General features: G+C 38.3%; 1 protein-coding gene across 2 annotated transcripts in view; it reads left to right on the top strand.

Annotated features, from left to right (window-relative positions):
* LOC124856447 (FYVE, RhoGEF and PH domain-containing protein 5-like) overlaps positions 1-17,577 on the top strand; it is a 40,662-nt gene extending 23,085 nt beyond the window's left edge. Inside the window, exons 9-21 of one of the 2 annotated variants that reach the window (XM_047346857.1) lie at positions 8-58; positions 494-552; positions 1,765-1,836; positions 2,081-2,149; positions 4,200-4,283; positions 4,422-4,501; positions 4,598-4,694; positions 7,636-7,773; positions 7,927-8,029; positions 9,822-9,958; positions 10,042-10,140; positions 11,241-11,395; positions 13,213-17,577. In XM_047346857.1, coding sequence (XP_047202813.1) covers positions 8-58; positions 494-552; positions 1,765-1,836; positions 2,081-2,149; positions 4,200-4,283; positions 4,422-4,501; positions 4,598-4,694; positions 7,636-7,773; positions 7,927-8,029; positions 9,822-9,958; positions 10,042-10,140; positions 11,241-11,395; positions 13,213-13,249 — 1,181 coding nt within the window. In that variant the 3' untranslated portion in view covers positions 13,250-17,577. Of the gene's footprint in view, positions 1-7; positions 59-493; positions 553-1,764; positions 1,837-2,080; positions 2,150-4,199; positions 4,284-4,421; positions 4,502-4,597; positions 4,695-7,635; positions 7,774-7,926; positions 8,030-9,821; positions 9,959-10,041; positions 10,168-11,240; positions 11,396-13,212 lie in introns of both variants that reach the window. The other variant, XM_047346856.1, reaches the window with a different exon arrangement.
* Positions 17,578-23,437: the final 5,860 nt, after the last annotated feature.

Here is a 23,437-nt window from a genome sequence, read left to right as displayed (position 1 = left end):
CTCACAGATTATCTGAACAACCTCTCCCCTGATTCCAAGGAATATGAAGACACCCAAGGTACAGTAAACACGCTGCTAGAACACAAACAAAAACAGTCGCTGCTCACTTTACACTCTCCCTTAATGTCAGGGGAGCTCTACACCACTCTGTGTGTGGCTTTTCTGTTCACTGCAAACCTATTTGTGCTCATTTGGCATGGAGGAACGGCCATGAGAGAGCCAATTTAGATTTCTTTGTTTGGAGTTGCAACCCACTAGACAGCCACTGCAGCTCATTTCTGCCTGAAGACTGATATGGGTGATAATTTAGTAGGCAAGCCACTGCAACACTATCTGATGCTGCATCGCTGATAAGGGAGACGTCTCAGACAAAACATCCAGACCCCTCTCTTGGTTTATCTTTTACATGGAGATGATGAGTTGCAAAACTTCCCAGTAGTTGTGAACATTTGTTGGGTCTGATCCTTCTCCTGTGTTTGCTTATCTTCTACAGCTGCTGTAGCAATGATGTCTGACATTGCGGATCAAGTCAATGACAGCTTAAAACATGGGGTGAGTGTCAACTTTACCTCTGAGAGACAACAATAAGGATTTGCTGGAATGAAAATGAGTAAAATCTGTTTTACCCACTTCCTGAATAAAGACATGTTACTTGGTTGCACTGAATTAGCTGAGCCTCCACTTCAGGAGGAAAACTAAATATCAGAAAAAAGACCTGGTGGACTACATGAATACATTTATAAATCAATAAAAATAATCAGGAATCAATGCAAATCAGAAGCGATTCCCTACAGTCCTTGTTATGCATCCTACAGTCTCCAAGGTCCTTCTGTGCCCTGCCTTATAAAGTGGCCAACCTCCACTCATGCACAAGTTCTTTCATTTCCAACTCTGCATGTTAAGCAGCAGAACAAAGTGTCCTTTAATGATAACTGAGAAACTCAACAAGAGATTACAGGCTATCAATATAACATCAGTGACGCAAAAGTTAAGCACCTATGTTTGGGTGATTAACTTTTATGTCATTGAGGATAATCTATTTATGTTACAAATTTATGAAGAATAACTATTTTTTCCATAACCATGCAGGGTTTCTACAGAATGTAAAAGTATTTCATTGGATTTAAGTGTTTACCAGAGTTGAATCAATATGGAAAAAGAAAACCGCATATGCAAAAAATGTTTTTCCATTTCCTTTTCTCTAAACATCCATCCATCCGTCCATCTGTCTGTGAGTGGGTTTGACATTTAAAATCTGACTGTAGCCATGTGTTCATAGTGTACTTTAAATGTTGACCAATAAAGAGTCATTTTGAGTCTGTGAAAATATGTAGGTATCTTGTGTAAAAAGTGTACAACTCCTGGGTTTGTTACTGTGTGAGAGTAAAAAAAAAGAAAGTTGATTTTAGTCCCGTAACCTCACTTGTACATTGTGCCTAATTGTTTTAAGAAAATCATAGGTTTCCTAAAACAACAACTTCACATAAAATCCTGTTTAACTACTGCTAAGCATATTTCTATGAGCCTGTTGGCATCCAGACTAAAGTTTAGCTCTGTTGCACAGTTTAGTCACTTACTGGGACGTTTTTCAGTAGCCACTCATACATTCTAAGCAAAAACACCTACGTCTTCATCTTAAGTCAACAAACATGCTCTGTCTGCTGATTCAGGTGACAACAACTGTAACTTCTGACTCTTTCATGTCTTCTCTTGTATTTTGACTTCTTATCTTTTTTACTCTCTGTTGTTTTGTCTGTTTTTCAGGAGAACCTTTTGCGTCTGATCAACATAGCGTACAGTGTTCGTAGCCCACGGGACCTGCTTCATCCTGGCAGGGTATGGCTCTGATAAGAGCATTGTTTTCTGTCTGAATCTTTCTTTTTTGGCCAGCCCACACTGTCTGCCCTCCACCACCCCTTATTGTTGCCCTTTCACACTATCAGTGGGATGGGAATACCCGACCAGCCTGGCCTAAAACAACACTACCAGACAGTTGCAGATGCACTGCATTTGTCAGGACCAGAGGAGGTCTAAGTGGTGTCTCGTTTGATTTAACCATGTTTTATTTTTTAACTGTCAGGTTTTTGTGAAAGAGGGAACCCTGATGAAGGTCAGCAGGAAGAGTCGTCAGCCCCGACATTTGTTTTTGGTAAAGGCTACTTCCTGCTTGCATTATGCTGCAACACACAGTTTATCACAGAATTTTCACAGTCATGCAAAAACCTGTACAGTTTACAGAATTGTTACAGAATTGTTATTAAAACATGGATTTATAACATAAAGTGGGGAGTTTTCTGGCTGATCTATTTTCATGTCCAGACTGAGCTATTACGAGCAGGGATTTCCTGCCAGGATGTTCCTGAATGTTAAGTTCCTGAACCAGTCCTTTACTGCCGGCAGAAGGAAGGCTGCGTGGATCTTTTAGCTCCCTAAGGTCTTAAAGATACAGGCAGACATCTTACTGTGCCTCATATGTGCATGTTATTAGCTACTTGACAGTTAACTCACTAAAATGGTCTGAGAGCAAACAGATAATGATGGAGAGAAGAAGAATTTACAGTTGTAACACTACCTGTGGCAGCATTTGATTTGTAAATTGAAATTGAAATGAGTAAGTATTTAAGTCAGTGTTATTGAGATAGTAATAAAATAAACGAGACAATGAAATGTATTTAAGAAGACACTACAGTCTTGTTTTGGCAAAAGATTGTAAGGCTTAATATATACATATACAAAAAGGTTAATTCAACGCATAAATATCCTTAGCTCCAAAATATTATATTGTAGCTCTGTTGTCCTGCCTGAAGATGAACTTCTGACTCAGTGTCATCATGTTTTTTGCAGCCTTGAACGGACTTTTCTTCTAGGTTTGCCATTTAATTAGCTTCATCCATTTTCCCATGGAGTCTGACAAATATCTCTTTCCCTGCTAAAGAAAACCAATCCAACAGCATGATGCAACCACCACCATGTTTCACTGTGGGGTACAAGTGTTAGTTTTCCACCGCACATGACATTGCATGTAGGTCTAAGTTCTAAAAGAATAGATCTCATGTGACTTGAGGGCACTCGCACATGGCTTGTAAAAAACTATAAATGGAACTTCTTATAACTCTCTTTCATGGATAGCCTGCATTTTATCACTTTTCTATAAAGACCTGATTGTGTTGTGGACTAAAACTTCCTCCACTGTTATTATCTGGAAATAACTGGTTTCTCTGTGATTTTTATTCAGGGATTTCAGAGTAAACAGGCCTAATTACAAATGCGCACATGTTTTAGATTTCTATTTCTAAAAAAACCCAAAAAAGACTCGATGGCCATGTAGAATTTCCTTCCACTTCACAATCATGTGCTTTGTGCTGATCTAACATATAAAATCTCAGGAAATATATATATATATATATGGGTTTGATCTTGTAACATGAGAAAAAGTGAAAAAGTCCAATTGGTATAAATGCATCTAGAACTACTCTAGTGTTGTAAATTATCCAGGCTGTCGTTAAGATGTCCTGCTGTGAGATTTAAGGTTTGTATTGTTGGCCCAGACTCTAAAGAGGCTCAAGAGTGTCTCTACTAGCAATTACTGCAAAAGCAATAAGCAGGAGCAGGAGTTTGTTTAAAATGAAGTACTTAGACTCAGTGATGAGTAAAATGATGTCCTGTTAATGTAATAAATGCTACAGTGATGTAACTTTAAACACATCCAAGGTATAGTGTTTAAATTGATAGATCTATCCCAGAAAGGATTTTATTACATATATATTTTCTCCTTGAAAACGATTTTTTCAATTACTTTCCTAAATTTTTCCTTTTTACTGGAAAATTATAAAGTTATCTTCAGATGGAATCAATAGAAATAAAATGCATGACCCGATTGGAGTCAGTGGGTTTAATACTTGTTTTTATATTCTAGGTGAGTCATATTGTTGTTGTGATTATTTGATAATGATAATTTTCAATGTAACGTCATGGGAAATTCAAGTACTGTTTATATGCGAAAGATCGCGGTAGTGGAGGTTTTGTTTTATTAGTCTGAAGTGACACCTACTGGAGAGTTGCAGCAATTACACGAGTATTTAAGTCTGTTCTGGTGACCTTTTTCCACTTTTTATTCAGCCACTAACATTATATGTTATTTGCAACTGTTTAACACTTTCTTCTGCAGGGTTTACAGTCAGTGCCTTGTCTTTTTTCAGATGAACGACGTATTGCTTTACACCTACCCCCAGCAGGATGGAAAATACAGACTGAAGAACACTTTGCCACTCAGTGGGTTGAAGGTCAGCTCACTTTGATTTTCAGTCACAATTTTCATTTCAAAAATTCCCGCTTGTGTATGTTTAAAGGCTTTGCATGTATCCCTCTCTGTCTCTTCCATTCTAATATTTGATTAATGGTGTTTTTGACAAAAAATACAGGTCAGTAAACCCAACACCCCAAATGTCCAAAATGCCTTGAAAATAGAGGGATCAGATATCTCCATTCTTTTGTCTGCCAGGTGGGTCACACTAAAATAACATAACGATTATAAAATGAATAAAAAACCATTCAAATCAGATCACTAGAGGTGTGTGTGTGTGTGTACTTTTTGCAGCTCTTTCCTTGAAAGAGAGGACTGGTATTATACACTTAATCGCACTGTGACTGAACAAGCAAGAGGTTCTATAGCAGTGAACAGCAGCTCTGGAGAGGTGAGAAAATCTCATGTGCATGTGTCTATGCATCATCAAGTTAAGTTTACATGCAGTCTTCAGGAGCATGAATGTCATATTAATTCTGGATAGAATTAATCTCGAGGATAGAAAGATGATACAATAAACATATTCAGTGAGTTTAAAAACCAGTATTTAGGAGCACAAATTAGATTTGTTTTGTAAATTTTCTCTACCTGATTCATTGCAAATATTGTACATGAATAATTGTGCCTCAGCAAGTTGCAGAGAAACCTTATACCTTTTGAAATTGATAACAAGGTTCTGGCATAATTTTTGCTTGACATCTTTACTTATCAAACACTTTGTGATCCAGAACCACTAGCAGCAAAATACATCCTTAACATGATAATGCCACCACCATGCTTGACAGTTATAACAGTATTATTGGATCAAAAAGTCTCACTTTTATTGTCATTATGGCCAAAGAGCTCAGTTTTTGTCTATTCTGACCACAAACATTTTCTTTAGAGATAATTGGTTCATCCATATGGGACGCTGCAAACTTCAGTCATGTTTGAAGGTCTTGATAATAGAGCAGGTGTCCCAGCATCTTCTAATGTATGAGAAGCTTGAACCTTTGTGGTCCCTGTATTGTTCTTGAACTTCCTGACTAATTTCCTGTCATCTAAGGGAAGTAGTTTTAGTCAGATGGCTGAAACTTAGAAATGATTGGGTTCTCAAACAACACAACAATCCCAAAGGACACAATTAAACTGGTTTTCGAATGGATAAAGCTGGAATGGCTGCAACAAAGCTTCCAAGGAATTGTGTCGCTCAAGGTGGCAGCAGGTTGGAGTAGCTATGTTACTTTTGATTCTGATTTATTCTTTTTTGGGAACTCTTCCCCTTGTGGTGGATACATTTGATTTTTTTTGGGTGTAACCGACTATATAAACTTCTGTGTGGATAACACCATCCCCACCAGAACCATGAGATGCTTCCCCAATTACAAACCCTGGATCACCAGTGACCTGAAGGACCTGCTTAACAAAAAAAAAGAGCCTTCAGAGAGGGAGACAGAGAATTATTGAGGAGTTTACAGAAGCAACTTAAAGTCAAGATAAGAGACATCAAGGAGGTGTACAAGAAGAAGCTGGAGAGCAAGCTCCAGCAAAACAATATCAGAGATGTGTGGTCAGGGATGAAGAAGATCACAGGCTTCAAGCAGAAGGATGATCAGAACGATGAAGGTCTGGACAGAGCCAATGAACTGAACATATTCTTCAATAGGTTCAGTTCAGAAACGAGCTCAGCGTCCTCCTCTCCTGCTCACAGGCAAACAGACATCCCATCCTCCTTTGACCCACAGGACCCACAGCTGTCCAGTAACACCTCAAATGTTTTATCTTCCACCTCAGCCATAGACCCTTCTGCTTCTACATGTTTGCCTTCAACCATATCAGAAGATGCCGATGCTTCCTTTGCCTCCCTCTTCCACCTGTGTGTCTCAAGAAGTCAAGTGAAGAGACAACTGGAGAGACTGAATAGGAATAAGGCTGCAGGTCCAGATCATGTCAGCCCTAGAGTCCTGAAGGCCTGTGCAGAGCAGCTCTGTGGGATTCTGCAGCACCTCTTCAACCTTAGCCTGGCCCAGAAGAAGGTTCCGGTGTTGTGGAAAACCTCCTGTCTTGTTCCGGTACCAAAGAAAACTCACCCATCAGTCCTCAATGACTATAGACCTGTTGCCCTGACATCTCACATCATGAAGGTCCTAGAGAGACTCCTGTTGGCCCACCTGAGTAAGCAAACAATAAATTATCAGGACCCTCTTCAGTTTGCTTATCGCTGTGGAGTTGGAGTTGAAGATGCCATCATACACCTGCTTCAACAAACCCACTGTCATCTGGACAAAGCCAGCAGCACTGTGAGGATCATGTTCTTTGATTTCTCCAGTGCATTTAATACAATCCAACCTGATTTGCTTTGTCAGAAACTCCAGAAGACTCAGGTGGAGGCCTCAACAATCTCCTGGATCAAAGACTACCTGACAAACAGACCACAATTTGTGAGACTGAAGGGTTGTGAGTCTAACCAGGTAGTCAGCAGCACAGGAGCACCACAGGGGACTGTACTCTCACCATTCCTTTTCACTCTGTACACCTCAGACTTCCAGTACAAGACAGACTCCTGTCATCTGCAGAAATACTCGGATTATTCTGCATTTGTGGGGTGGATCAGAGATGGACAAGAAGCTGAGTACAGGAAGGTGGTGGACCTCTTTGTGACATGGTGTGGAAACAATCATCTCATTTTGAACGTGACTAAAACAAAGGAGATGATTCTTCATAAAATGAAGAACATTATGGAGAACCCTGAGCATCCTCTTCATGAGACTGTCCTACAACAAGTGTCTTCAGTCAGAGGCTTCTTCAGATCTGCTGTAAGACGGAGCGCTACAGGAGATCCTTCCTGCCCACAGCCATCAGCATCTACAACGGCTCTTTGAAGAAACCCTCATAATGAGCTACAACAATATTTAAGTTCCCTTTGGGATTAATAAAAGTATTTTTGAATTTGAATTGAATTTCTATGAGAAGCAAGGTCAAATGTCTAACCAGAATTATGACAAGAGCTTGTTAATGGCTACAAAATCCATGTGGTCAAGGTGCAAACAATTAAGGAAAATTTTTTCAAACATTTAGTTGAGGTATTAAGATATCAGAGCCTATATCGGTGAATCTAATTCTGTCTGAATTATAGAAAAAGTTTAATAAATTAAAATTTGTAAAACCAATTGTTCTCTGCCGGCAGAAGAGATAGTTCAATTAAGACATTAAAGGCACCCAATTAATGACATTCATACCCATGAGTAATGTATGTAAACCTCTGGCTAGAACTAGACCACAATGATGTAGAACTTGAGTTACGAGTTCTTGCCATCCGTGTAGACAAATGGATGTTTTTGTGTGTCTTGCAGACCAGAGATCGTCTTTGGCTGTCCCTGGGAGAAAAAGCTCCCACACTTGTTCCTGTCTCACAAGTGATGATGTGCATGAACTGCACAGCAGATTTCAGCCTCACTGTTCGCAGACACCACTGTCACAGCTGTGGGAGAGTAGGTCATTTACTCCACGATACTCTAAGATATAATATGCAGGATAGCCTGCTAGACACACCCAAAAAACAAGTGTTTTGGTGTGGAACACTGTTAATATTTTTAGAGGTTGTTTAATATTTCTGTGTTTCCATCGTTTGTTGTATGAAACAGATTGTTTGTCGAAGCTGCTCCAGGAACAGATATCCACTAAAATACATGAAAGATCGCATGGCCAAAGTGTGTGACCACTGTTACAACGAGCTAAAAAAGAGAGGTAATAAAAAAATCTCTGTTGGATGAAATGCAACACATCTCAATGTCATCAGCTATAATTAAAAGCCACATAAATTATAATTTGTAGAAGTTTTTCTATTTGATTGTATTCAGGGTTATTGCTCATAATAGATACAGTCATTCCCATGTCTGAAGTTTAAAAAATATGTAAAAATATGTAAAAGCAATAATGCAACCAGAAGACAGCTGAGAAGGCAACTGCATTTTGCCAAACAGTGAAGATGTCATATTTCGAACTTTCAACCCAGGTATTAATGCACGACACAATGGCCTCAGTGAAGGAAGTTTTTGTAGCAAGCTCTCCAGCGTGAATGTCAGTTCATGAGATGAAAATTATGTAGTTTATTCAGTGTGGAGGAGCGAGTCAGCAGAAGTGCTGTATGAGATAAGTAGTTGAAGGCCTAACAAACTGGCACCCTGCTCAGTCTGATTATAAGATTTTAAGGTTTTCTGTGGCATTCCCAGCCTGTTTATAATTTACTAAAGTGATAAATAATTGCTGATGACCAAACTTGTTCAGAAATCTAAAAGTGAAATCTAAAACCTGCTGATTTTCTGGCCAACATTGTTATTCAGCCCTTTTATTTTACCAAAATTGGGGGCTGATCATGTTCTACACATGATCAGCCCACGTCCTACTCATGAGGATTTAACCGCAGTAGCTGTTATTCTGAGGACACTATCATGCCACTCAAACTCTAGTTCGTTTTCTTTTCACAACCACATGAAAAGTCACTTCAGGCAAATGCTACACATGTGGTGGTTGAAAGGGAAAGTAAAAATACTAATGTACTGTCAGTCATTTGGCTCAGACACAGAGAAAAAAATAAGTTGCCACTGCAGCTAATTAGCATGGGAGGAACACTGTTCTAATTCTTCATCTTTCAGCCTTAGGTTGTTTTTCTCACTTTAGGCCAATATTCCAATTGTCTAATTTTCCTGGAGCAAAATGTGATTTGAATGTAGTGAGTTATTTGGTTGGTGAGAAGTCACGAAACTCATACACTTCCCCAGTGTAGTGTAGAGGGCCTTTGGAGAAAGTACATGTGCTCACTCGATCCCATTCTACATAATATCATTAGATAATTTTTTTTTTCAAGAGAAAAATCTGTTTTTTGTTTATAATAAGCAGTTGCACTCTGCAGTCCCAGACGACATGTCTTCATTCATACATGGCAGAGCTTTCGTTTTATAGGGGCGTGGCTCCAAAGCCTCTTTTTGTGCAAAAAAAAGTATTTTGTTCTGTATTTTTAAGATTGTATATTTTCTATCTTTATGATATTGTTATGATTCTATGGACTTTGAGAATGCTTTTATCTGACTTCTGTATTTAGTTTCAGGTTTTGTATATTGAGATTTTTGTGTGTGTTTATGATATTTAGCTCTGTTTTGTTTGTTTCTGTGGGTTAGATATGGCTCTAGTTGTCTCGTATTCTTGGCCTAGTTCCTGTGTTCTGTTGCTGCTTGTGTCCAAATTTCCTGACGTTTCGTGATTAAATCTTCATCATCATCTCCTATGCACACAGACAAGACCTGTTGTTCTTCCACACAACCAGAATTGACCATTTGATCACTTCGTCTGTAAAAACGTTTAGTTCTAATCTCAGGTCAGAAAGAAATGTTTGCTCGTGTGCTTATCTATCTGAGGAAATGTAAGATTCCTGTAAGGAAATCACTCAGTGAAAATAAGTTCTTCACAGATATTCTGTATTAATCATACCATGAAATCCAATTTCCTCTTTTGGTTAAAAGGAAACTGTTTGTCATCACAGGAGGAGAACTGTCCAAGCTCTCAGGCAAAGGTAGCCCTCGGCTGACCCGCTCCAGTCGTCCCCTTTCCACTGTATTCCAAAATATTCATCCTCCCAATATATGGAGACATCGGAAAGGGACTGCCTCCTTCACCCAGGTAAATTGACAAAATGCCCCACACAAAATGTGAAATGCTTTTCCTTGTTGTGATGAATAAGGAAAGATGGTGTTGATGTGCAGGAAAATGTGTCAGAGGAAGGCTCCATCAGTGGGTCTCTGCAGCGGAGTAAGACAAGCAAAAGGAACTGGAAGAGACTGTGGTTCCTGCTAAAAGACAAGGTGCTTTACACCTACCGTGCCCAAGAGGTGAGGGGAACCATGCAATCCCCTTTAACCTGTAGAGCCTACAGTGTCTTGCAAAAATATCCATGCCCAATGTTCATATTTTGTTATGTTACAAACATAAACAATAATATCATTATGAATATCCCAGTGCAATTGGGAAAGGAATGCGATTCATGCTTTTTCAAGAAAGTTTGGGGCACACGCACTAAATATAGTATAATCAGCCTTCTTAGTTAATACCTTCCAATTACAGCTGTAAGTGTTTTGAGTATCTCTTCACCAGTGTTGTACAGACTGGAACACATTCTTGTCACGTTCTTCTTTGGAGATTAGTTTAAGCCTAGTCTTTGAGGTCTGAACTTTGGCTAGGCCTTTTAAACACATGAATATGATCTGATTCTAATCATTCCAGCGTAGCTCTGGCCGTATGTTTAGAACAATAATCTGCCTGAAGAGTAAACCTCTACCCAGTCTCAAGTCTTTTGCAGCCTCTAACAGGTCTTCCTCCATTATTGTCTTGCCTTTAGCGCTATACATCATTCCATTAATTCTCACATACTTTGATATCACTGCTGGTAAGTTTCTCAAAGCATTTTGCATGTTGGAGAAAAGTTCAGTTTTGATCTCATCTGACCAGAGCACCTGCTTCCACATGAGTGGCTACGTGCAAATTGCAGCTGTATATACGCTGCAATTAAATGATACATAAAGGAAATATTTACTATTTGGGTGAGTTCTGAAGACACTTGGCTGCACAGAGTTTTATTTAAAGGTATTAGAGTACAGGGTTCTGAATAAAATGTAAGTCCAACTTTTCAGTACAACATTTTGAAAAACCATGTCTCTTTTTTTTGTTTCTTGTCACAATTGGGCAATACATTATGTTGGTCTGTCACTTAAAATCCTAATATAATAATATATAGTTTGTGGCTTTAACTTGACAAAATGTGAAAACATTCAAGTGGTATGACTATTTTTTTAAAGGCACTACATTCACTCTTAAAAACAGCATTATTGAATAGTCATAAGATGAATGAAAATAAAATATCTGCCTATCACATTTACTTGTTATCCTTAACTTTTTTCATCTTCAGGAGAAGGTAGCATCAGAAAGTTTACCGCTTCTGGGTTTCACAGTGAAGCTACCTGACAAGCAGGGAGGAGACGCAGAAGCCAACATCTTCCAGCTTTACCACCAAAACACTTTGTATTACACTTTTAAAGCTGAAGATAACTTTACAGCCCAGAGGTGAGAAGCATGTTCAACTTTGAGCTAACGATATAAAATTAAAATATTATTTCTGCAGTGATGATGTGTTTTAGGATGTTGCCTCCTGGAAGAAATGTAGGCCAAGTTTAAAGATTTTCAGCTGGGGTTTGTTCAGCCATGTCGTTCTTCAGTTCAGTTTCATTTGATTTACTTGTTTACTTATCTGGGACCATGTACGGACGCACTGAGCTCGAAGAGAAAACATGAAGACAAACTTTGCCAAATACAGGATATTCATTTTTCTCAAAAGTGAAATAAACTATTTCAGATAATTTTGTAAAACTTTGTGTCCCTGACTCCTGAAAACTGCTGAAAATACGTTTAATCTGGATGCCACAATACGTTTTTGATAAAAAAAAAAAAAAATCTATTTTCAGTGTTTTCTAGAGAGGCTTTCAATTATACCACAGCACTAAAAAAACATTGCTAAATGATAATTTAATTTATTAGTTTATTCATACAGGCACAAGTGTTTGGTATCCTCAAATACCACAGACTACAAAATATATTGTTTAAGCTGATTTGAAATCTCCATCCTTAGTTGGGTTTATTGTTCTTAAAAGCAATGTCTTGTCTTGTCTTGTTTTAATGAATCTCAGTGATACGTAAACCCCAGTTAATCATAACATACAGATTGAGAGACTGAAACAGTGGGGTGGGATTGTCTGGTAGGTTGGTTCTAATCTATTTGGGCGGACCAGGACTATTTATGTCTTTTAGCAATTATAAATCTTAGAAAACAAAGATCACATGTGGGGTTCCTCAAGGCTTTATTATTGGGCCACTTCTCTTACATATCTATGTGCACCCTAGCTCAGATTATTACGGATTACTACCTCTTTTATCAACATCACATGACCACAGTTGATTACAGTTACTGAGTCAGCATGTCTATAATATCAATGAGTTAATTAGTCAGAATTTACTCCAGCTTAAAGCAGAAAAGACAAAAGTCACTGTTTTTTGTTTCTAGTAATGCAAGAATAGAGATCAGGGCTCAACTAAACTTGATGTGGCTAAAAGCTACAAAGCATTCACTTAACCTAGGTGTGGTTATTGACTACCACATAAAGTCTGTTACTACATCAGCTTACATCAATACGAAGAACCTTATCACAAAATCAACATAATAAAACGGAGAGCTTCCTGTTGAATCCGGATCTAGAAAATCAAGGTTTGCAAGTTTTTATTTTCAGTGGTTTAAATTATTGTTATGGTGTCTGTAAAGGTCTTTAAAAGCTGCTCCAGAATCTTGACCAACACCAAGTAGATCATCACATTATACCAGTCTGGCTTCCTGCTTATAAAAGGACAGGTTTTGAAATCGTGTTGTTGGTCTATAAGGTATTAAATGATCAAAATACATTGCCAAGTTGCTTGTCAGGTATGAACCATGTAGACTACTAGGGTCATCAAAGACATCTTCACTCAGTGTTCCCAGGACCAGAAATAAACAAGGCGAGGCAGCATTCAGTTTCTATGCTCCTGAGCTCTGGAACAAACAGGCGGAAACTGTGGCTACTTACAGGTTTTCCATTAACATGAAATATTAACTTCCCGGTTTATTCTTAGCTTACTTTAGCTATTTGCTTTCTTTGTATTTTAATGTTTCCTTTTGAGATGCCTAATTAAAAAAATTATATTTCAATATATTTACAGTTTTTCATGTCATTACCTTTGTTCCTTTATTTTCCTTTAAATGACTTTGAATTACCTTCTGTATAAATAGTGCTATACAATACTCATTTTGTCTAGTTAAACTGCAATTCTTGTTGTGCTCTCTACTATTTGTGCAGGTGGGTTAATGCAATGGAGGAAGCCACAAATTTATAGAATCAACCATACTGCTGCCGTTGTCCTCCCACAAAACCCAGTCTCTAAAACATGACTGAACCTGAAACCAAACTAGAAAGACTGGGAATAGATTATCTTCTGTTTGTCAACACGTTGTAACCTGCCCAGCTAAACTGAGGAGAAGACGTGGTGTTTTTTTTAAAAGAGGACACGATTTACCTACTTTGTCCTACTGCAGTGTCCCCTCCCTGCTGTTACAGCAGGTGTAACGCCAAGGGCTGCAGGAGATGTTGGCCCAGATACCTGCCAGTGTGGAGCACCGCCTGTCAGCTATAACTCACCGCCCCATTTCCCAGAATACATTGGAGTTATCGTCACATCTTAAGCAAGAAACACAATATAAAGTTCAAGGCATACTTGAACATGGGTGATTTATTTATCTGTTTGAAAATACTGAACAAAGAAGGGAGAAGATTCTGTTGTTGTTTACATTAAGAAACACCCTAAAGCCTCAGTCACTCATCTCAAATGGCCTCATCTTTACTTTAAAGTATTTACGCCTTAATTTCAACATGTGCTTTTTTTTTTTACTGCATTTAATACCTATTAGAGGGAAAAACAGACTGACCAATGATAAAAAAAACACACAAATGAGTCTGTTTCTTAGCTGTTGGGCCATCTCCAGCCACTTTGTTGGAGATGCGTCCTGTCAATAAATTTTTTTTTTTTTCCAGTTTGCACTAATATTAAAGGCATAATTCAGGATTTTTGGATAAGGCGCCTTCAAAAAGCTAGAAGCAGTTAGTAATTTACTTGCAGTAAATAAATCTATTAATCTTCATTTAGTATAAACCCAGATTTGTTTTTTCCAGATGTTGAGGCTAGCGGCTAATCCAAGAGGGGCAAACACTAAAACAAACTTCTACCATTTTAAAACAATTCCATTCTCAAATTAGCAGATAATGTGAACAGTGTTTCCGCAAACCTTGAAATGCTGACCCATTTGCATTGGAGGGTTTATTACAGAAAAGCTGAAGATACCATACATGGGAGGTTGGAAGTCGTGCGCCACCAATTACCTTCCTTCAAGAAACATGCACAGAGAATAAATCATGGAAATCATTTCCACTCCAATATAAAGTAAATTGGTGTAAAAAGCAAAAAATAATATAATACTTTTTTATTCATTTTTAGACTGCTTTGTTTTTCTACTAAGTACAGGTAAGCCCAAAAATATTCATGCCACTGGCAAATTTTGGTGTATCATAATCCTAAATTTTATGACCACGTTTCTTCTGACTGGAAGTAATATTAGTGTTTTAGAGTCCAGTTGGAATCTGATAGAGAATCTGTAGAGACAGCTGAAGATTAGGGTGATGATGCGGAGGTTTTCCAACCACAAAGACTTGGAGCTCATCACCAAAGAGGAATTGTCACAGTACCATTGGAAGCATGCAAAATGCTTGTCAGCAATAATAGGAAGTGTTTGACTACTGAGAAGGGTAATATTACTTTTGATATGCCCTTTTAAAAAAAAAAAACAACAAATGTATTCTTTTAAAACTAATAATCCTGTTACAATATTTTCTTTATCCCTTGAGAGATGGCTGTCTTATGTGCTAAACGTTATAGTTTAATTGGATTATTTTTAATTTTAATCTGCCAGGGGTCTGAAAAATGTTTGCCCTGTCTGTGATTAATCTATTTGGAAACATTTTACAACTTTTGTTCTTAGTATGTATTTTACACAGGGACATTATCGGTTGCACACTGACCTCATTTTCCTATTTAAATAATTCCTGACCTCTTTGTAAAACAAACAAACAAACAAAAAAAACATTAACACCCAATGCAAAGGTGATAACAATTTAAGGGTTATAAAATAGCATTTGCATAAACTGCTATGATGTTTTTAAGATTACAGTTGTTTGGTCTTGGTCCCTCTAAGACGAGCCCCTAGCTTCAGTATGTCGGACCGCCTAATCTGGATATTATACTAAATTATACGAAAATTAAGATATTAAATCCATTAAGCGTCAGACGTTCTGCACTATACCTTTAAAAAATGATGAACAAATAAAAGGGATTAATGCACTCGTGTACAGGGACCAAAAGCTTTGCCTACCTACTGAAAAAGTATGTCATTATTTTAAAATCTTATAGCAAGTGCAATGTAAATTCATATTTGTGTAGAGTCATTATTTATCTGCACACAGAAGTGCTGGCTTTGACTGAAACATCTGAGACTCAGATGATTAATATCTGCACCGACCTGCATTATCAGTGTCTTGGATTTTGTACTGTACCTGATGATTTCTAAATGAACTTTCAAGCAAAGTAAAAGACACATGTTAAAAAATTGGCCTCTGTTTTTTTGTGTTCCCCATGTGTCCTCTAGATAGCGCGTGAGATCAGATTTAAAGGAAAGCAGGGTACTACCTACTTCCTGTCTCTGTGCTCTTGTTAATGGAACATGTAGCACACACACACACACACAAAACTCTTGTTGCGCTTGTAGGACTCTGCCTACTAAATGTCTGCCATGAGACATCTAGCTGGCAGAAGTCTTAGATCCCACTCTGAGCTGCTGGAGGAGACACAGAAGAGACTGAGGGATATGCAGACCCGTGTGCTGTGCGGCCAATGAAAGGCCAGGCCTGCTCTGCTTCTCATCTCCCCCCTGAGGCTGCCTGACCCAGAATAATATCAGGCGCAAAGTTTGCTTTCTGGGGCTGCTGAAAAGTTGCAGACACCTCGTCCTACATAAAGGACAGACCATTTATCACTCTGCTCTGCCTTTCTAGTCCCAGTTCTGCTTTCCTCTTCTTGTCTTTCTTTCGTTGTGTCCTTTCTTGCCTTTGCTGAACCTTAACACAATCTGACATTTATCAGCCACAAAATCTAATGTATTTTGCTCTTATTCTATGTGATAAATTTACACAAAGTAGTGCATAATTTTAAAGAAGAAACAAAAGGATACATGGTTTTTAAATACACAGCACATATTTGTATTCAACCCCCTTTTATCTGATACCCTAAAATAAAATCCTGTGCAACCAAATGCCTTCAGGCATCACCTAAATAGTAAATAAAGCCTACATGTGTTTAATATTGTTAAAGGCCTCTGGATCTTAAGGAAGAGATCCATAAAGGAAAGCCATTGTTGAAAGAAGAACTTCAGCAGTCAGCCAAAGGTCATGCTGGGGTCAGAGCAAGAAGGTGCTGTGCTCAGATGAGACCAAAATTAAACTTTTTTCCTATGTGCAAAATGCCATCTGTTGCAGAAAACCCCAAATGTACATCACCTGAGCACACACAGGAACAGGGAACCCACAATGCTAGAAAAAAATCATCTAGAGGTTCCAAAAGATTTGACAATGGATAGAGATGGGGCGTGACGGTGGCACAGGGGTGAAATGTGCAACCAATGTTTGGAGGCTTTATTCCTTAAAACAGGCTGTCGTGGGTTCGAATCCAGGCCTGTTGACCTTTGCTGCATTTCTTCCCCACTCTCTCCAGCCCTTTTCTATCAGCTCACTGTCAAAAAATAAGAAAATAAAGGCCATCATTGCCACAAAAAAACTATTTGATAAAATAGGTTGGAGATTCGCCTTCTTGCAGGACAGTGACTTTAAATGTACAGCCAGAAGTACAATGAAATGATTTAGGTAGGAGTATAATCAGGTGTTGGCCTATTCAAAGTTCAGACCTAAATTAATTGAGAAAGTGGCAACGCTTTAAAATTGATGTTCACAGACGCTCTCCATTCAGTCTGATGGAGCTTGAGCCGTTATGCAATAAAAAATGGTCAAAGATTTCAGCTTCTATATGTATATGTAGTAGAGACACAACCCAAAATACTTACAGCTGTAATTGCAATGAAAAGCAATTCTATTAATTGTTTAATTGGGAGGACTAAATAAAGAAGAACAACAAACGTTTCTAATTTTCTTTCGTGAAGAATTTTTAAAACCATATATCCTTTACCTCCGTTTCATAATTATGTGCTATTTTGTGTTGGTCTACCACAAAACATCCAAATAAAATACTTTGATTGTAAAACGACAAAATGTGGAAGTAGCTCTTTAGAGCTCAGTGCACTTTGCAAATTCAAGCCAAAATACTTTGTTCTCTTAATCTGCAGTAGTTTTTAAAATTAAAACTACTTAGAATTAGATTTTTTTATATGTTATCAAACAGTGAACAGATGGATCTTTGGTGTTTGTTTTTTAACTTCTTCTTATCACAGTTTTAGAAACAGGAAACTGTTTTATTGCTCATTGAACACGAAACAGCAAATGCAGGTTGCCCTTTTCATGTTTTTTGTCCTCCCATTAATTATAATAACAAACTATTAAAAGTTTGCTTTTCCAGCATTTTCCAGTGTGGTGAGATTTCTTTCCCAGTCGTAAACCAATCTTTCTTGTACACTACTGCAGGCGGCATCAAATGCAGAGGAAAGCAAATAATCAATTGTTCACGCAGCCCACTCAATAAGGTCAAATGCTTTCAGCGCTGTTATATGTGCGCAGCCTCAGGAGTCATTAAGAGCTGCAGCCAAACAGGGTGAAATATGTGTTATGCTGAACACCTTCCTCTGTGGCTTGTTTTTTTAAACCAGCAACACTTTGAAATCTCACTAGTGTAAATGCCTCTTGTCACAAACTTATATTGACCATTTCTGACCATTCTGGCAGTGCGGCGTTTGAGGGTAGATGTCTTGATCAACGACTATGTGGTTCTTGCCTTTTACACTGCTGTGTGGGCCGCATCACTTGAGGGAGGATTAAAAGGGCTTTTTACACAATAGCTGGTTGTTTATTAGAAAAGCCTTTGTCCACTTGACACTGGTTTGACATTTCTGGGTTTGTTCTTCTTGTGTTTCTCTGGAGCCTTCTGAGATTTTGAAAGAGAATAGAGGGACATGCTCTTCTGTCCCAGTTTGCAAACTCTTTGCAGCCCACACTGCCAAGTCAGTGTTGCACCTTTTCCACCTCCCCTGAAGCTTTAAATAGCTGCCGCTCCCTCAACAGGACAAACGCAGAGCCTTCAGCACACTCTGCACTGCATCTTGAGCATTTATCATCCCTGCTGCCTAAACATGGAGTCTCATTTTTTGTTAACAAGAAATCTGGAAGAATTCCCAGACTTTATAATGAGACTGAAGACTAACAACCCCGTTGAGTTGTTGCAAGTTATCCTATCTCAAAATAAAGGTGTCAGTAGTTAGAAAACTCTAAGACTGCTCAGCTACCAAATACTACAATCCCAAACCTCCACAGCCCCCTGAAGACCATTTCCTTAGATTTGTTCAAAAACTAAACTGTTAAAGCATCAAGTTGTGATTTTCTTGAAGGGTGGAGGAAGGTATGGGGAGCGGCAAGGCAGATTAAAAACTCTTTCTAGGCTAGGAGCAGTTTCCAGGCAACCCTCAAAGACTTTGCCAGGTTATTGTTTCAGCAGAAAAACACAGAAGCACCAAGCGTCCTTTACAAAGATCAATTTTTCCCTTTAAATCTGCATTTTATTATAACTTAGAGAGTTTTGTTGATTTTTTCTGTTCATTTCTTTTTAGGGGACATACTTGTTTTTATCTTTAAAACAGAATTTAGCAAACTCACTATGTATGTATTAACAGAAATTCCTTTCTTTTGCAAACAATTGCGAGAAAGATTACCAAACATCCTTTGCTGTAGCAATGTATTTGGCACCCTTACACATTATTTCTGTTTTTGCTTTTTTGACTCTCTGTTTGTTGATCCAAAAAGAGTTAATGCAAATTGCAAATTTCACAATGATGATTTCTTTAATTAGAGAAAGTTTTGTCTTTTGACAGCAAGAAGTAGGGTAAAAGATCTCAACGATTTTTTTTTTCTGAAATATGGCACTTTTGCTTCATCCAAATTTCCATCCAAATAGTCTGATTTAAAATAAAAAGTTTATACTGTCCAAAAAACAAAGTCTCACACAGCCTCCTGGTATGTTAATGTGATCTTTATCAAACCCCTGGTGGGCTGCAATGCTCTTTTTGGTGACTAATAGTTTTCTGTTTGCAACACTGTAATGCACATTTGTTGTTCTTCGACATTCTTCTTTTACTAGATTTATGGACATTAACATCAACTAAACTGAGACAAGCTCTTCTGTGATTTATTTTCTGACCCTGCAGACTAACTTTAACTCTTTGGTTGCCTAAATCTGTGGAAATTTGCAGTTTAGCTGATTCCCACCACTTGGGCATTATCTTGCTGAATGTTGATTTGTAGATTCCAAATTATTGCAACATATTTCAGCCTGTTTTTCACATAAAGAAGAAACAATTCTTGTAAGAGTGTGAAAAATCTTTTTCATTCAAACGGTGATTCACTCCTACAAACGTGTCATGTGGAGCTTAAAATAAAACCGCGCGCCCACACACACCTCATCAGTCATCTTATTGACTGGACAGCTGACTCTAATTTTACCTCCAAATTAATTGCATGTCCAAGCAAACGTACAATTCCAAGATCATTTTCTCAAAAACAAAATAGAATCAGTTGTTTTTACCTTGTTCGGGTTCTCATCACCCTCAGTACTCTTATGACTTGCATGAAAATCTGACTGCGTCTCTGATCACAGCACGCATTTAAACTGTCACTCCTGAAATAGAACATGTTCCTATTTCAAAATCCCCAAATCCCAGATCAGATGAAATTCCTCAAACATTCAGATGTGTAATATAAAACTGAGGAAAACCCCTCCACAGACTAACTTTACATTAAAAATTTGTAGTTATTTTTAAAATCATGCTGTCCCTGCTCAATGAAATTCATAAAATATGTATATATAATGTAAAAACATAATGCAAATTCCTCCACATCCCGCATACCCATATATATCATCTCTAGGGTCAAGGTATTTCTATGTGGATCTTTAGGTCCTTTCCAACTTCTGCATGCTAGATTTACCATCTGCCTGTTCTCCAGCCCGTGCATCCCATGGTGTGTAATAGCAGTGGTTATGTGAGGATGAGTGTGTGGGTGTATGCCATAGCAAGAAAAGAACAAGCATGGTTTCTTGGGTTTTTGAGGCGGGTCTGTCAGAGATATCCTCCAACACAAACACACACACACATGCACACACCTTGTCTTTACTGTATTCTGGACTTCCTGTGTCTGCAATGAGTCAGAAAGGGTATGTTATGTAAGTTTCATTGGGAGTGGTGAACATTAACACACCTGTGCCGTGCAAGTCTCTCCATGCCAGGTTCAGTTTCATATTTACTTCCAGCAACAAATGCAAGACAGTATAAAGTGCACCTTCAACTGTGACTCATCCCAGGGGAATTTGTCATTCCTTATTTAGGTCTCTTTTGACTTTAGTCAGTTTTTTTGTGTGTATTCAGATCAGAATACCTCACTTGCCAGAAATCCCCCCTTTTTTTTTCTCTCGCCTATTTGTACATACGCATGTAGATGTGTGTGTGAGTGAGTGGGTGGATACAGGCAAAAAGGCATAGAAAGGAATATGGATAATTTGGAGTGCATGTGCTGTAGAGAAAGAAAACGAACAATAATCTCTGGCTGCAGGGGGTAAATCTGCCACCTCCTCATAGCCCCCCTCTGCAAAATCTTGTTGATCAAGCCTTAAAACTACCCCTGCAGACCACAGTCCCAACCACGTGACTCCACCTCCTGCCACACAAATTCCTCCCACACACACCAGAATGTAATCTAGGGCAAATTCCCCGGCAATGTAGATGTGAAGTTAAAGCTGCCAAGGCAGTTGTTACGTTTCCAGCACAGGTGAGCAACAGGTCTGCAGTGATGAACCTACACCACCACCCAGGGGGTGAAATGGAAAATTACATATGAGACTAGGAAAACATTTCTGTAATCAGGGCTACAGAACAATCCAAAAAATAACTTATAACACCTGAAACAACCTTGAATTACATGAGTTAGGACAACTGTGTGCCCTACTCTGTCTCTGTTGGGGCACAGAGCGTGCATCCATTCCAGGTAAACGTCACATCTTGTAAAGAGGAGCAAATTATGGCAAGCCGTGCATACATATAATGTATGCAAGGATCTTCAAAGCAAATACAACTAAACTGTTCCATGTCAAATTGGACAGTGCAGTTATTCTGAATTCAATTCATCTTGACTGAGATCAACATTTCAAAAATCTCAAACATCATCCTTCCTTGGACAAAGTACTTCAACATCACTTTCAGATTCCAGATACTTTGAATGTACTTGTAAATCGCCAAATGTAGCTTACAAGAACCTATCAAAAATGTACACATGTAACAAGTAAGAAATTTAAACTTTATGCATATAACACCTTTCAAGATATAAAATCAGAAAGTGCTTAAAACGAGCCAACAATCCAAAATAAACAACAGGAAATTAATAAAAAGTAAATTTAAAAAGTTTTTAACTGGCTTTTAAAAGAGGCCGCAGTGTCCATATTATGTATATTATTAACTTGATTGAATTCAATTTTTTTTATATAACACCAAAGTACAACAGATACATCTCCAAGTGCTTTAAAACAGGTTAAATAATGTGCAATTATGTGAAATTCAATTTAGTCCGATCAATTTAATTTAAAACAATACAATATAATCTATATCATCATTTTATACCTTGTATAAAATACAAAATGCACCTTTGAAATGATTTCATTAATTAATTACAACAGCTGTCCAAACCAACTTGCTCTATGTGACAAAATACCTGTCCCCCCTGTTAAATCATGAATTAACATTGATTAGTCACATTCTTTGAAAGCTTCAAGCTTGAAAAGAGTTCAGTTTCACCCAATTAATGCCAGCCCTTAATCTCGTCGGATCTCCTGGTACTACATCAAAGAACAAGTTGATCCACACTGGGGGTTCTTGGTTGTGTCTTTATTGTGTAACTATTATTTTGTGTATAATGACAACTATCAGTCTTTAAAGAGTTACAAAGCTATTTCGAGGGCTTTTCTAGCAAACCACAGCATTTCCAGGGAAAATGCGCATTATAGGTGGCGACCATAATAAGTATCAATATGTGTCAATGTTAGGCTGAAATCATGGAAGTGGTTGGCAAAAATAGCTCGGCTACCATAAGAGTAAAATCAAAGGTTCAAAGGTTTGCAAAAATGACCCAATATGAAGACCTACCAGCTTCATTAGCAGTTATTTCCAGCCATCGATGCCAGACCTCAGTTTCTTCTCTTTCTTAAGCCCTCCAACAGCAGAAATGATGCCCTTGTCTATCCAAATTCAATTCAAATTCAAAAATACTTTATTAATCCCAAAGGGAAATTAAATGTTGTTATAGCTCATATTATGAAGGTTTCTTCAAAGAGCCGTTGTAGATGCTGATGGCTGTGGTCAGGAAGGATCTCCTGTAGCGCTCCGTCTTACAGCAGATCTGAAGAAGCCTCTGACTGAAGACACTCTGTTGTTGTAGGACAGTCTCATGAAGAGGATGCTCAGGGTTCTCCATAATGTTCTTCATTTTATGAAGAATCCGTCTTTCCACAATGATCTCCAGAGGTTCCAGAGGAGTCCCCAGAACAGAGCAAGCCTTTTTTATCAGCTTGTTGAGATTTTTAAGTCCCTGGCTCTGATGCTGCTTCTCCAGCAGATGATGGTAGAAGAGATCACACTTTCCACAACAGACATATAGAAGATATGCAGCATCTTGCTGCAAACACCAAAGGACCTAAGCTTCCTCAAGAAGTACAGTCTGCTCTGTCCCTTCTTGTAGATGGCTTCACAGTTGCATCTCCACTCTAGTCTGTTGTCCAGGTGAACACCGAGGTATTTATACTCCTGAACCACCTCCACTTCTTCTCCCATGATGGAAATAGTTTTTGACTTATTCCTGTTTCTCTTAAAATCTACAATCATCTCAATGAAGTGGATGAAGAGGATGCTCAGGGTTCTCCATAATGTTCTTCATTTTATGACGAATCATCTCCTTTGTTTTAGTCACGTTCAAAATGAGATGATTGTTTCCACACCATGCCACAAAGCGGTCCACCACCTTCCTGTATTCAGCTTCTTGTCCATCTCTGATCCACCCCACAAATGCAGAATCATCCGAGTATTTCTGCAGATGACAGGAGTCTGTCTTGTACTGGAAGTCTGAGGGGTACAGAGTGAAAAGGAATGGTGAGAGTACAGTCCCCTGTGGTGCTCCTGTGCTGCTGACTACCTGGTTAGATTCACAACCCTTCAGTCTCACAAAC

The sequence above is a fragment of the Girardinichthys multiradiatus genome, chromosome 20 (genome assembly GCF_021462225.1).
Source record: "Girardinichthys multiradiatus isolate DD_20200921_A chromosome 20, DD_fGirMul_XY1, whole genome shotgun sequence".
Classification (NCBI taxonomy): domain Eukaryota; kingdom Metazoa; phylum Chordata; class Actinopteri; order Cyprinodontiformes; family Goodeidae; genus Girardinichthys; species Girardinichthys multiradiatus.
This window is presented reverse-complemented; position numbering and strand designations above follow the sequence as displayed.